The sequence below is a fragment of the Panthera onca genome, chromosome B2, assembly GCF_046562875.1.
Source record: "Panthera onca isolate mPanOnc1 chromosome B2, mPanOnc1 haplotype 2, whole genome shotgun sequence".
Classification (NCBI taxonomy): domain Eukaryota; kingdom Metazoa; phylum Chordata; class Mammalia; order Carnivora; family Felidae; genus Panthera; species Panthera onca.
Genome location: NC_138343.1, coordinates 63,113,994 through 63,129,641, shown reverse-complemented (window position 1 = coordinate 63,129,641; position 15,648 = coordinate 63,113,994). Strand labels below are relative to the sequence as shown.

Below are 15,648 nucleotides of genomic sequence, written 5' to 3'. Positions count from 1 at the left end.
CCCCTTAAATCTGTTTTGTTGTAGTAAAATGTACATAACATAAAATTTACCAGCTTAATCACTTTTAAGTGTACAATTCAGTACATCCATACTGTTGTGTAACCATCACCACTATCTCCAGAATCTTTTGACTATTTTATTTCTTGAATCATAGTAAGATCCACTATAAAAAAAATTAAGTTGCATTTTTAATTATACAGTTGTATACATGCAATGAGTAAATCTCTATGGCTTCTTTATTTCTGTAATTGTCAGTTAATCCTCTTAATTATGAGATAAGAAAACTGCATTCTAAGTAAATGTATAGGATCTTTAGACATCCAAGCCCCTTATTTCAATCATGCTGTATCCTTCAAAAATATCTTTGGAGGTCTTCATTTGGATTGCCTTTTGAGCCTGTCACTCACTTTTTCAATACTTTCATTGGTTGCCAATATTTTTTCCCTTATATACATATGTAATTTAGGGTCATAGCCAGAAGTAACTTTTAGTCATACCTGGGTGAATGTAGTGGGAACTAAGCTTCATGATACCACGTGTAAACAAAAACAGGGTATGAATATAAGCGGGGCAGGTTGTAGGGGGCTCAGGGCAATTCTGGAAACAGAATTCCAAATATGTTGCTAGGAATAGTCATGATCAGGGGACAGGAGAAGGAATGGGATTAAGTGTGAATCTACTTTTAGGAACAATACTTTCTTGTATAAAAAATCCTGACATGCTTGCTAAAGAAAATATTTTCATGTTACTTTTCAATCATACTAACGAATATTTACTTTGATCTAGAATAGCTAAATAAGGGGATTCCTCCTCTATAAAGGATGATTTTCTGCAGAGTATGAATGGGTTTTAAGTTTTTGTTATTAGACTTAACCACTAAATAGAGTAAAACAGAGTGGCCACTGGCCTTTTAAAGGACAGAGGTGGTGGGTGGTGGTGAGCGCCAGCGGGTAGTGATGGATGTTCTGGGTGGTGTTTGTTCTTAGTAGGTGTCTATGAGTGGTTGTAAGTGGGGATGGTAAGGCCCTTTCTTTTCTGTGTTCTTATGACTCAAGTACATAGTTTCCATTGACTTTCCTTCCCTGGGCCTACCCTGCAGGGGCACTGAGCAACGGTAAGTGGGCTCTTATTCATAAAGCATGGCCACAAAATTTTAATTAGAGCATCATGAATGAAGATCAGAGCGATCCCTAGGGCTCAGAGAAATGCTTTCAACCTTTCCTGGAGTACTTCCTATTCATTTGAAAAGACCTTGATGAGATTAAAACATTTGACACCAGAGAGCAACAAAAATGATTGAGAGGCTGGAAGGGCTAGTTTACGAGGAAACATTAGCAGCAGTAAAGATCTGTTAATAACACCAGGCCCAGGGAAAACTCAAGCAGATTGTAGCTTAATACCAAGAACTTGAAGTACATGCCTGAGCACAAGAACTTTGCCTTTTCAGGGCCAAGAAACCTTAAATGAGACAAGAACACAGAAACAAAACAAGCTCCCCAAATTTGGTTTTGTGTACTAACATATTGGCACCAGTAACTGGGCATTACCTTCCCCACCGTTTACATGAGTTGGGAAGGAAAAAGAAAAAGATAAAAAATAAGAAAAATGTAAAAAAGAAAGGAGCATTCTTGAGGATGGACAGGGATGAATGGGGTTTTATTTTTTTAACTGGATGTTTCCAGAACCTAATGGAGATTAGGCAGGAGATATCATGATTAGGTAGGAGATCAGTAGGAGATTAGGTAGGAGGTACCATGTGCTCCTCAGCCGTTTTGCTCCCTAGCCATAAATTTGCTGTGGAGATGGAACTTCTTCCCTGTGAAAATAACATGAGATACTCTGGACTCACCGATATTCCGGCTATTCCTGGGGGACCTGCTGGGCCCCGATCTCCCTGTTGGGATTAAAAAAAATTGCTACTTATAATGATATCGATAGAATCTTTACCTATAAAATTAGTGCTCAAATAATCATTTGGATTTGGTAAAGCTTTTTTTTGGTATTGATAAGCATTATCAATATCATCAGATGGGAAAATAAAATGAGCAGCTAACTGAATTTGTTAAAACTTGTTCCCCTCCATAAAACTAAAGCAAATAAGAATCTTAATGAAAATAAGCATTTAGGTTATTTCTATTACTTATTTTTAATAGGACTCCACACATACAGCTAAAATTAGTCAAGACAGTATTTTTATTCCACATATTCAAAAGTAATCCATTATCAATATTTAAAACAGAGAGCACATTGAATGTCTTCTAAAAAGTTTTCCCAAAACCTGCCTTATTGGATGTAGGGTTAGAATAAAAATATTTAGAACAAGAAATTTTGTAGTTCTCTCATTAGGCCATTAGAAGATCTCCTGAATTGCTCTGAACAGTGGAGTGACTCAGCTCTTTTTCCAAAGGCAATGTGGTATTTCAGATAAAGCTGACGATGCTAAAAGTACTAATGATTATATATGGGATAATAAAATGGCAATTTTTGTTGAGCAGAACCTACATTAAAAAACTTCATAACTTCACTCGGGGACATAAAAGAAGACTTGATTAAATGGAGAGATATGTTTTGTTCTTGGAGGGCAAGACAATGTTGTAAAGGTGTCATTGCTACCCAAACTAATTTATAAATTTAATGCAATTCTTATGAAATTGCAGCTAGATCAGATGATATTAAAGTTCACTTGGGATAATGAATAAATGAGAAGAAAAAAGAAAAAAATTAAAAGAAGAACAATAAGGAGATTAGCAATACCAATATTTAAACATATAATAAAGCTTTAACAATTAAAATAATGGAATATTGGCATAAGATTAAGCAGTATATCAATGCGATATAAAAATGTTACATAACCTCAGAAATAGACCAACATCCATAATAGGATTTTAGTAAAGGAGATGTATTATTCAACAAATAGTGCTAATAATTGAATAGTTTCCTCGAAAAAAGTTTAATTCCTCTCCTTTTGTTATACTCCATATAAATCCCATATAGATTAAGTAAATAATAAAATAATATGAAGTACAAGAAAACTAGAAGAAAATGCTAAGTGACTACCTGATTTTGGTTGAGAATAAAAATAAAAGGAACTCAATGCATACAAGCAAAACAAGAAACCACAAAGGAAAATCATTTGCTATTTGACTACATAAAAGTTATATTTACGTATACAATGAGATTAAACATGAAAATGAAAGGCCAGATTGACTAGGATATAAACCCTAACATAAGAGATAGAAGTAATATCTTTAATATATAAAGCATAGCTATAGTCAAATAGAAAAAGAACTAATAGAATAGTAGGTAAACAGTATGAACAGGTAATTCTTGTCAGATTCACTCTTCTCCTTTTAAGCAATGGGATTTTTACCCATGAAATGAATAAATTGGAATTTTTCATTCAATGGAAACTTTTGTATATCTGAAAAGGTTAACATTAAGGGGCCTTCTCTTGGATAATATGGTTCTCCCAACAGTGAGGTCTAGCAGTTCTTTGAACCACTCCTCTAACCATCTTGCCTCTTATTTCCATTGTTGTATTTGAGACTTTGTCAGTAAGAATAACTGTAACCCCTCCATAATGTCAATTTCATAAATTATGATATTGGACCACCATAGTTTTAACTACTCTCTTGAGTACCTTGGACTCCCAAACTTTTGATGCCACCAAGACTGCGAATCCATTGAACAGATTTTTCATTATCCATCAACTCACTAGATGGCCTCTCTCTCTTATTTATTTAGTTTAAATTCTATGGTCACTTGCTATAATCACTCCCTTTGTACACGACTGACTCTCTTGCCCCATTCTTGCTTCTAGTACTCACCTGTCAAAACCGGAAACTTGTTTAAATCTATGTCTTTACCCTAGTGTACATGCTGGACGAGATCTCCCTGACTAGTCTCTCTTCAGTTTATGACCATGAACCTCAGTCGGGAGGGTGGAGGGCCTAGGGCTGCCGACTCATCATACTCTATGGTCCCTGGACTCTCCTTTTCTCTTAGAAGACCCTCTCCTTAAATCTCCAACCTCTTCTCACTCAAATTCACTCTCAGATGATGAACTTTTTCCTCCATCTCTTAGAAAATTTAATCAATCAGAAAAGAACTCTACAGACCCCAACCAATTCTTCTTGCAACGTATCAGCATCTATATCCCTATACTCTTTTTTCCACCTGTTACCATAGATCAACTATTCATTTCCTCTCTGAAGCCAAACCTTCTATTTATATATTAGTTCCCATTTTATTTTAGCTATTTGAGAATGTCATTCCAGAAATTCTCCCCTCTCCTCCTATATCATCACTCCCCTGACCCTTTCTACTGGATTATTCCTTTAGCATATGACTATTATGATATTTCTATGGTCCATTCCTAAAATCCATTTTATAAAACCTTACCCTACTTCCCCCAGCAGCCCCCAGCCCATTTCTTTGCTTTCCTTTACAGCAAAACTCCTTGATCATTGTTTATACTGTATTTGCTTTCTCTAATTCTTTTTTCTTATTCTCTCTTAAATCTATTCACATCCAACAGTTGCTCCTACCAAAATAATGAAGTAATAATTATTATTGCTAAACCTCTATATTGATAAATCCAATGGTTAATACTTGGCCATCCTACTTGACCCCATCCCCATCATACTTGACCTATTTGCAGTGTTTGAGACAAGTGATCACTCCCTTTACCTTGATACATTATCTTCGCTTGGCTTTCAGGACACCTAGTTTTCCTCCTACCTCCTGGTCATTTCATCTCAGTTTCCCTTGGTCATTCTTCCTTTTCTTCCTGATCCCTTTATGTTGGAGGCCTCAGGGCTCATCCTTGGTCCTTTCCTCTTTTATGAAATCTACTGTCATTCCCCTGGTGATCTTATCAAGTCTTCTGGTTTTAAACTTGGTTGTTCCAAGCATATAGATATCCCAGCATGCTCCACTGACTCCTTTTTCAAACTCCATGCCTTCATATTGTGTTGCCTACTCACTACTTCTATTTTTCTCTCTAGTAGATACTGCCAAATTTGACCTCATGTCCAAAATTATACTGATCATCCTCACCCTGTCTACACAGCCTCTGCCTATTCCTCATTTCAGGTGATGACTTCCCCATCATGCCAGTTTCTCAGGTCAAAAAACTTGGGAGTCGTCCTTGACTCCTCTTATTTGGTTCTACCTTCCCAGTATATCCAGATTCTAGCCACTCCTCACTATCTCCACCATTTCTACTTTGATCTGAGCCAACCTGTACTATGGGAATAGTCTTCTAATAGGCTTGCTTGCTTCCACTCTCGCTTTCCACCTGCAGGCCTATCACCCTGAACTGACTGAGCCACCCAGGTGCCTCTATGTTCTAATACATCTTGAACCAAGGTGAGTTTACTGATAACATGTTTGAATATCACAGCAAAGTTAAATTGCTAGACAAGTTTTTAAATACTTATTCTCAATCTATACTTACCTTGCCACAGGATCTATAACAGAATTTGCAGACTGGCACTGGTCGTCTCTGGCTACATTTTGAGTAGTATTGCCTTGTGTGACCACATGGCTGGGCTACACCTTACTTCTACCCCTACCTCTCTGACCTCATCTACCACTCTCTCTTTCCCTCATTCCCCTGGTCTCCTTTGGTGTAGCAGCAATGCTCACGTCTCAGGGCATTTAGACCTGCTATTTACTGTTTCACAAAATTGTATACATTTATGGTATGCAGCTTAATGATTTGATATATTCATACACTGTAAAATATTCACCAAAATTAAGCTAGTTAACATCTCTATCACCTCACGTAGTGGTAAGAACACTTAGCAAATTTCAAGTAGATGGTAAAGTATTACTACCTATCATCACCATGCTATACACTGGATTCTTCTTTCAGGGTTGAGGGGACTTGGCTGTCTCTCCCTCATGCTTTCAAGTCTTTGCTCAGGTCTTGCTTTCTCAGACTCCTATTTATAGACCCCTCTCCTTTAGCACACCTGAGCCCCCTTAACCGGTTCTACTTTCTCCTTCTTTCCACAGTACTTACCAACATTTATTATTTATTTATGTTTATTTTAGTTTCTGTATCCCCTTCCTAAAAAGTAAGTTCCTCGAAGGCAGAGATTTTTGTCTGTTTTGTATTCTTAGGTATCTAAACCTAAAACAGTTCCTGGTCCAACAGGAGGTGCTCAATAAACATTTTTGAATGCTGAATCTGTGACATTTTTAACCCCTGTACTTACCTTTATACCTGGAAATCCTTCTAGTCCTGGCAACCCCATTGCACCAGGTTCTCCCTGTTAAATATGAACATAGGAAATTCAGAAACAATGACCAATAAAGTTTTTTAAGCATTGGTTTCAAACACAAAGATTTTTTTGTTTGCCAAAAAAGTATCCCCTCAAACACGGATTAGCAATTTAGCAAGTAATCTGTATGCTCTATTTTCAAACATCTGCATTCTTGCATTTGGTGTTTGTCAACAGTTTGAGGATTAAGCTAGTCTCTGGAGAAGTATGAATATAATTTCTGATTCATTATTTTTATTCTGATTAAGAATCTAATTAGAACGAATCCCTCTAGTCAGTGATAATGCCAATTTCAATAAGAATTAAAGGAAAGGCCAGGCTTTAATGAAGTTTGCCTATTTGTGAGGTACCCAGGGATGCTAGATGACCAGAGAATATGGCTAAACTCCTTAAGAGCAGAGGAAGATGAAGGTCTGATAGTAAAGTTGACCATCCTTCAGTATTCTCCACAGCAGGACATGAATTGTGAATGTTTCAGAGGATGGCCCAGAAGCAGCATCTCCGGTGATTCTAAAAGTTATAGCTCAAGCTCATGGGTCACTGGGAGAAGATAGGTAAGCATTTCCATTAAAACAAATCTTTTACATATTCTAGTGGATGGTCCCAGGTCAACTGGAGACTGCAGGTTCTCAAGGAATATATTTAGAAAAGTTACTTTTGGGATGAGCACTGGGTGTTGTATGGAAACCAATTTGACAATAAGTTTCATGTATTGAAAAAAAAAAAGAAGTTAGGTGAAGGACACTGCTAACTTTGAGCAAATAAACATTAAGGCTTTTAAATTAAGAGAGATAAAGTAGGTAGTTGTTTGATACATCCTTGTTAATGAATTAATGTTAACTGCAAATATTTTCTTAGGACACTGGATGCTTTCAACATAATCACATAGAAAAGGAGCTTTCATTCTCTGTAAGTATATTTTTGCATGCATAATTCTACTCTGCTTCAAAATATGACAAAGGCTCCAACTTCCATTATTATTTATGATACTGTCCTTATTACAGAATACTTAATGAATAGGCAGATGACTTGATACTTCTCATGCCTTAGAAATCTTTTTAAAGGTCCACTAATATGTAACCTGTCAATCAGACGAAAAAAAAAAAGATGTTCAGATTCTATTCTGCATAAAGCTCTGTAAAAGAGGTCCTGGGTTATTGACAAAGGAAATGAGCTCTTTGATTCTCTTTGTTTACATTCTCAACAGTCCTTAGGACAGAGGAAGGTGGTCACCCAATCAATCAATATTTATTTGAAAGTAGTTAATAATTAAATATTTAATTGAAGCTGCTTATAAATTAAATACCAAAGGAATTAAACGGGGAACCTCAGAAGATAAATTCAATTAAGGGTAATTTTTTTCTATAAAGGTTTACTGAGAAGATTAGAAACAGTGGTGTACATCTACCGTCATGGCAAACGAAGGATGCCGAAGAGTAAATCTCTCCCCCCGCCCCCAACTGCCAATTGACTTTTTCATTTTCTACTCTGACCTATAATTCTACCATTCCTGGCTTATTTTTATGGTAAGAAAGTATTATTTTTCTGTAGGGGACAACCGGTGTGAAATGAAGGGAGGTGCACGGTGGTGGTGACAGAGGGCCCAAAGAATCATTTCAACGGTATATGTAAGATAAACCTGAGGGTTTACACAGTGTTTATTTCATTATATTCCAGATTTCTGTTTTTTGATTCACCCACTTAAATCACATCTCTAAAAGCAAGGAACATCCTTCAGTCAGTTTTTATCCTTTATCTTTTGTTGTAGCTAAGAAATTTGAAGCTTAATTCCTTCAAAGTCTGCTCAAATCTGTGTATATTTTTGTTGCTACCTGTTTTCCAATCCAAGTGAATTATAACTTATTCTTTATTATAATACTTTTAAAAATATGTTATGACCTTGATATGCAATTATTAATGAAAAACTTGAAAGAATATTCCAGAAAAGTCAGTGTGAAGTCTAGGTGCTTCTACATGATTCAGAGGGGCTGTGAGTCAGTATGAGAGGGAAAGACCAGCAAGAAACTTTTATCAACAAGATAAAAGAAATTTGAAGTTAGAGTGGAGGATATGATTGGTGAAAGCATAAAAATTGTTAACAGATAAAAGGGGGGCTACATGAAAAAGAAAACAAAGGAAACTTCTAAATTACATTATTGGGGTTCAGAAACTGGTACTATCTAAATTGAAATTATGCTTTCAGAGGTAAAACTGGCTCTTAATATATATTGGCCAATAACAAAATATATATGCTTTAATGCATGTCCTTTGAAAATATATTTAGATATGCAAAGATTACCTTGTATGCTTCTTGTGGTCTTTAAAATTTACTCATCTAGTTTTACTAAACTGTATTGTAATGAAAGGGACTTAATTTTTTTCACATGACAATGGAAAATAATTTGAAAACTTTATTTCAGTTTCAGGCATATCTGACTTTCAGGCATACTGTATAAATCAAGGTTAAAATGTTAACACAAGTGCAATATGAGAGAACATATTCAAGGACATATGTTTGAGAAGAACATGACAGGAAAAACTACCAAGGAATAAAGGTAATCTAATAAATTTGGCAGAACCTTCAGAATGATGCTCCATGGCTGAGAAGGATGCTTGAGAACAACTGTTACCCTCTGGGTAGCTGGGGACATGATCTCTTCTTCCCATGCTGAGTGTTAACCTCCTGATACACCTAATAAGCAGGTTTATGACAGCATACCACATTTCCTACAGAATAACTGCCTAAGACATTCAAAGCAAACACACAGTCCCTTTCTTTTTGGGGGGAGGGGTAGGGACAGGCTGGGTACATATTAAGGAATTCCTTTCCAGTAAGTATTTCTCTTCCACAATCTACCTAACACTGAGTTAACCATCAAAGTAATGCTAGCAGAAAAAAGTGCTCCATTTATTAGGAACTGCATTCGTGCCTTCCTCCATCACAGGGCGATTCTGAAAGTATCCTAATAAAAGAGACAAATGCCAAAGGCAGTGGCATCAAGACCAAAGCATCTTAAAAATGAACACATTGCTGGTATTTCCTTGGTTTCCTGCCTCCTGCTTCCAACATGTTAACTGATGAACATCTGAGAAGACAGGCCATCTTTTTCGGATGCTCTTTGTTCAAACTTTAATAAAGACTTATTTTCTAAATGACACAAAGCATGGGAACATACATACCACTGGACCAGGGTCTCCTTTTGGGCCCTACAAGAAAAACATGGGAAGTCACTTTGAAAATAATGATGGAAAAGCAAAATTATAGAATGTAGAGCATTTTAATACAATTTGTTTTATACACAGGAAATATCTGTAGGTTTTATTTTGCTACGGTTTGGATTTGAAGAGTAAGATGAAGAAACACAACCTGATGGAACCCCCATGAGCGTGACTGCTTGGACACTGATTTTGTCCTTAGATGTACAATCCAGAAAGTGACACCACCATGCGGAATGCTGTTTTTCGTGATTTAGGCTGTGTATGTTTGCTCTATTTATTATAATTGGTTATCATTTATTTCCTACTGCATAAGATTTTGGTTATATTTGTAACATGTATTTTTTTCAGTGAACTTAGGAGTTGTTCGTTTACTTATTGTGGTTGTTCAGCTAAAGCATACTTGGTAATGAACAGCTGTACTCACAGGGGGGCCAGGGGGGCCTGGAAAACTGGGAACATTCACACCTCCCTTCAAAAAAGAAAGAACACGGTGAGAACAATTTACAGCAACTCATCACTGGAAAATAATTTTACATAATTACAAAAGTAAATACCTGGATTTTATATAAACTGCTCATTCCATTTCCTTCATTGAATGGTACACCCTTAGGAAAGCGATGAGATAAAGAATTATTCTTTTTTAACTTAATAGTCTATCTTTTATCTTTTTACCAAAAGATATTTCTCTGATTTTACTTTAGAAAGGGAGTTTAATGCTACAAGTATAATAAAACCAAGTTTCTATTGTTGGCTTTTCAAAAGAAAATGTGTGTGTGTGGTGGGGGGCGGTGTGTGGGGAATGGAAAGGAATGTGAGCTATACCTGGAGCACAGAGAGACTTTCAGTGAGGGTGTGATTAATGTTCGGGTCTGACAGATAAGACGCTAATGCATTCAGAGGAAAATACTATTTGCTCATTAAAATTCAGTTTCTGAATTGCCAATTTATGCTCACTGTTTACAGCCCGGTGACCTGCAGGCTATAACACGGTAGTGCTGATGAAGATGTCAACAGGGAGCAATTTGGCTACTGAAAAGTAATGTTTGCTATGGTCTCTTCATACTAAGTAGAAAATTAAAGTAAATGGGGGAAATGATGTTACTCACAACCCTTTGTGGATGTTTCTACAAAAATATATTCTGTAGAACAAAAGGGAATAAGAACTTCCTAATAAATCTGACCTGTGAATAGAAAGCCCCCTGGTAACTAACAGAAAGAGAACTAAATTGAGAATCTAAAAAATCATACAGTTTGGGGGCGCCTAGGTGGCTCAGTCGGTTGAGCATCCGACTCTTGGTTTTGGCTCAGGTCATGATCTCACAGTCATGAGATCGAGCCCGGAGTTGGGCTCCACACTCACAGCTCGGAGCCTGCTTGGGATTCTCTCTCTCCCTCTTTCAAATAATAAATAAATTTTAAAAAGTCATACATTTTGGCATTCAGGCAAAATTTGCATATAAAATTTTAACTGGGGCCTTTTATCCTTCTTTTAAAAATTTCCCAAAGAATCAACAACCTGCATTTTTCCCTTTTGTGATTTCCACATTTCAGTTACAAAACTGAAGAAGCCATCATTTCATTGTTTTTGGGTGATGGTGGCCAATGGTGTTCAGTGAATGGGATTTGCATACATCTTCAACACACTAGTGATGGAAGGAAAAATGTTCCATTCATTTATTCCTTTATTATTTCACTCACTCATTTGACAATTGTTGAATGTCTACTGTATTTTAGTGTGCTGAGTCCTTGTCAGATGAAAGATATTTTTGTCTGAGATTTCCAGAGAAGGTTTCTCATAAGAGACAATATGTAACTTATCTTGAACAGTGAATAGTTTTGAAGAATTCAGGGGAAGAAGATTTCCTAACCCCATGTAAAATATAGGTCCCTTTTGTGAACTCATGCTAATTTTGATTGTTATGTCCACAGGAGAGGGAGTGAATTGTAGGATTTGAGCCCCAAATGCTTTGTACCTTGCTTCTTTGTCAAGGGAAAAGGCAAGTAAACAAAATGAAGAACAGAGTTAAGAAAACAGAGTGCAAATCTTATTTACGTGCATAAAGTGTGTGACTGCATGCAGCCTAATAACATATCTTTCTTGCCTTCAGAAAGATGAATCCTGTCCCTTCTTAGGTGAGTTTGGTTTCTTAAATATTCCTGTGAGGTAGGGTGGAAAAGAACATTTGGCCTGGACCAAAGCTCTGCTGTGATTTAAGCGTGGCCCCACATGAGGGCAGACTTGCCACGGAGAGTGGTACCTCTCCTCTCCACAGTCTCCTTGACAAAGTGCACATCTGTCTCAATCGCAGGCACGAAAACATTGATGGCTCTTGTACATTTTATTTGCTATGTGCTATATAAATAGAATTTCTCTGCATCTCAGACATCGTGGATGATAATGAACAGATATAGCATAACACCAAATTCTGTACCAACTCACATAGCCAGAAGGGAGCTCTTTTTAAAGCCCCTTTTTTCTATGTATGAGGCTCATTGAGGTTAAATGACTCTCCCAGGGTCTCAGGTAGGAAGTGGAGAGTCAGGGCACACACTCAGGTCTCCAGAGTCCAGAGTAGGGATGCCCGTAGTATGCAAATCTGAGCACTGCAAATTAGGGCTGCACTAAAGGGGAAAAATCAGGTCTCCCCAAAGCTTCATTGGCTATCATTTATATATCTATGTGTGTGTGTGTGTGTGTGTGTGTGTGTATACACACATATATATACACATATATATACACACACACATATACTTATATGTATATATATATTATATATACACACACATACATATATAAAAGTTGATATATATGTATATACACACACACACACACACATATGTATCAGACAACTTTTGTCCCTGAGAATATCTAAATGTAGTCTGATCTCTGAGTTATTAACATACATGAATTTAAGTTTTAAACCTGAAGTAACTCACAGGCGGTCCAGGTGGTCCGGGTCTCCCAGGGGGTCCCTCACTGCCCTGCAAGGGATATAGAGACCAAAAATCAATGGTTTACACATTTCTACACAAGCTTATGAACCAGATTGTGCTTGCTCAGAGAGCTGTATTCTAAAATCAATATGATTTTGTTTCAGCCTTGCAAAGTCTTATTCAGCTTGGCCTTTTCTTTCACCTGGGAAAATACATTCCCAGACCACAGGAAAGGTGAATGCCTTTTCCCACACCCGTTCGGATTGCCAGGGTGTGAGCCCCAGGGATCAAGCTTATTTTTAGATGGAGCTAGGCTGCCTGGGTGATCCTGCCCTAGACTTTAAGTGTAGCTGGGGAAATTCTGTCCTTGTCGGGGTGCAGAGTAGCACACTTCCAAGCAGGGACAGGCTTGGGGATATGCCTTCCAGGGTCAGCCCCTCAGTTTCAGCGTCATCTCTACCACCTTCATCTTTGGGGAACCAGAGGACCATCCATATAATCTGACTAAAGTAGAAAATCACACCCTGTGTTGTGTCTTGTGGGAGGAGAAACTTCTTTCACTCCCTAAGGTAATATTAGACTTTACAACCAAGTCAGGCACATCCCGTTGAACAGAAGTGACTGTGGTACAACATTGTTTAAGGAAAATGTTCTTTAAAGTTTAAACAGCCTCAGACATTCTGCTTACAGGAGAAGAAGACTAAAAATGGAATTGTGAAAAATGAATTCAAGCTGAAACCTGAAAAATGGATTTCACTTTTGTTTTTATAAAACATACAATGCTTATGGATCCATATTAAGCAAAGATATTATGGTCCCTTTGATGCCTTTAACCAGGTTTTCCTGTAACTGTGCTTTTCTTTTAGAATAATAGCCTCATAAAATCTTTAAGTCCCTTAATGTCATGGGAATGGCAAGAAACGGTTAATTAAAAAAGAATCCAGAGACAGTAAAATTCCTGCCTATAATGCCCCCAAATTTTGAGGGATTTCAGTTCATATCCATGACTTTGATGAAGGATTTCATTCCAATCTCCCCACTTTCTTCCAGTAACAAAAAAAAGTGTCATAAAAACTATTTGTATCTTTATCAATGAAAATAAACTGTAAAGTTTTTATTGCAATGTATCTGCCTGAGAATGAGTGACAACGAGTATATTGTATCTTTCCCCAAACTGCTTTGATGGTGGCTAGCTCTCTAAGACATGTCATCTGCTGGTGACTGCTAGCAGTGTCCTCCAGGGAATTATGTCATAGTTCTCATGAACTATGAAAGCACAACAAACAAGGAAAAATATGTGCCTGTTGAAAAGACTCTTTTTTCCTGGCACAATTAAAAGTCGTATTTTCATCCTTGATTGTGCCCCAAAGCTCATCTCAGTGTGGAATTCCCATTAACTTCAAAAGGCAAATCTCTGAATAATTTCCATAGAGAACAGAGAAAAAAGGCTGGTGGGGTTGGGCAAGCTTCTTGGGAAGACTATCAGAAAAAAATGTGCAGAGACTATCTAAAATAAACACATGGCTCCTTTCAAAATTTTTTTTTTTAATTCCTTTGCTTCGTGATGCCACTATGCCCCATTTTGGTCATTTCAGGGTAGAAGCCACCTGAGTAGCTTAAGTGGATTCTTGATTCTTACTCCCCTCATTTGAGTACCTAATCTTATTTCACTTGTTGGCTGGCTGTGTCTGGACTTACAGTGTGGAGCCGATTTAGACCTAAAGTGGGTAAACATATGAAGCCCTGTGGTCTTTCTGCCTGAGACTCCTCTGACCATAGCAACCCATCTGTCCAATCAACTGGACTCCCCAGAAAACAAGTGTCCTAATTCCTTAGTGAATTTCCCCTATGACTCTCAAAGGACAGAACTTCCAGATTTTCTCAGCGAGCTGTCTGAAGCCTTGGTACCTGTGGCTGGAGTTCCTGATACAAACCATCTTACCTGCACCTCTTCAGAAGGCTTCCCCCACTCCATCCTCGTACATAGCCAGATTCCAGGACCCTGAATCCAGCTTGGACTTTTACTATATGGCACCAGTGTTCTATTCATTCTTTTTCCCTAGGAACCTGTATTCAGACCAATTTTTGTGTGTATGTCCTTTCAAGCCCCCTACCAGAGTAACTATTCCCTGACATTCCTACTTTCAGGCTTTGCTTGATTTTACAAGGATGCTTGCCATCCCCCAAGCCCCAGTTGAGAGAGTAAGTGAGGCATTTCCTCTGTACCTTGTCACCCTTTATTCCCATGGGGCCAGGATGTCCAGTTCTTCCTAACAAGCCCTGTAAAACACAAAACCAAGTTTGTTACACAAAAAACAACTAAATGGCCAAAAGGCATTGGAAGTTGGTTGCTAAAACTGATATGTTTTGAAGGTCATTTGATCCTAATTAAATCAGTCCTATAAGCTTATATGTCTTCAGGCTGATACAGCAGCTGTATCCTGCTGATAAGCCCTTGCAAGGGTAAAATTTGTATTTGTGGTCGCTTTTTCACCTTGGCCAACCACATTTAATGACCTTAATTGGAACCTTTTGATACATTTAAGAATTTAGCCTTGCTGTTTAAATGGCAATTTACATAACATTATGCCTTCCTAAATGAGCTATAATTTTGGTAGCGATCAACATTTTAAATACTTGAAGACACGGTAGAATTAACAACGTGCATATTAAGTTATGCGATCTGCATCCTACCAGTGGAAAATATAATTTAATTTTAATTCTTCTTTGAGAATGGATAGTGAAAATAACCATGGTTCTTTTCACAGCTCTTCTCTTAACTTTTAATTTTAATGTAAAATTTAAAACCAGGTTTGTTCTATACAACTGTGGTGAAGGCATAAATGATAAGATTTTAATTATGGTGAACCCATGCTTTACAACACAAAGGAACATGATCACATGCCTACTCATGTGGGAAATACAATTTGCATGGGAACTCAAATGAATTGCTGGAGAAGTTGAGACTTGAGTAGGGTTGCTAGATTTAGCAAATAAAAATACAACATTTGGGACCAACTTATGCTAAAAACGTTATTTATTTATATGAAATTCAAATATGACTGCATGTCCTGTATTTTAACTGGCCACTCTACACTCGACAGCACATTAGTGACAGGTTGGGCTTAGCAAGTAAGAAAGGAAAAGAGATATTCACCTAGTGGAAAAACGGAATATGTTTTATTATATAATATTTAGTTTAGGT

The 15,648-nt window shown here is 37.3% G+C and overlaps 1 protein-coding gene and 1 long non-coding RNA gene across 4 annotated transcripts in view; one reads left to right on the top strand and one right to left on the bottom strand.

Moving 5' to 3' along the window:
- LOC132667256 (uncharacterized) overlaps positions 1 to 8,988 on the top strand; it is a 28,115-nt gene extending 19,127 nt beyond the window's left edge. For both annotated transcript variants that reach the window (XR_009605060.2, XR_009605059.2), the window contains 5 exons: positions 5,306 to 5,370; positions 6,731 to 6,844; positions 7,149 to 7,199; positions 7,661 to 7,816; positions 8,711 to 8,988. This is a non-coding gene — a long non-coding RNA (uncharacterized LOC132667256). The remainder of the gene's footprint in view (positions 1 to 5,305; positions 5,371 to 6,730; positions 6,845 to 7,148; positions 7,200 to 7,660; positions 7,817 to 8,710) is intronic.
- COL19A1 (collagen type XIX alpha 1 chain) overlaps positions 1 to 15,648 on the bottom strand; it is a 346,955-nt gene that overhangs the window by 36,436 nt on the left and 294,871 nt on the right. For both annotated transcript variants that reach the window (XM_060615861.3, XM_060615862.3), the window contains exons 37-43: positions 14,670 to 14,723; positions 12,447 to 12,491; positions 10,064 to 10,114; positions 9,934 to 9,978; positions 9,471 to 9,497; positions 6,225 to 6,278; positions 1,850 to 1,894 (exon numbers count right to left, since the gene is read on the bottom strand). In XM_060615861.3, coding sequence (XP_060471844.2) covers positions 1,850 to 1,894; positions 6,225 to 6,278; positions 9,471 to 9,497; positions 9,934 to 9,978; positions 10,064 to 10,114; positions 12,447 to 12,491; positions 14,670 to 14,723 — 321 coding nt within the window. The remainder of the gene's footprint in view (positions 1 to 1,849; positions 1,895 to 6,224; positions 6,279 to 9,470; positions 9,498 to 9,933; positions 9,979 to 10,063; positions 10,115 to 12,446; positions 12,492 to 14,669; positions 14,724 to 15,648) is intronic.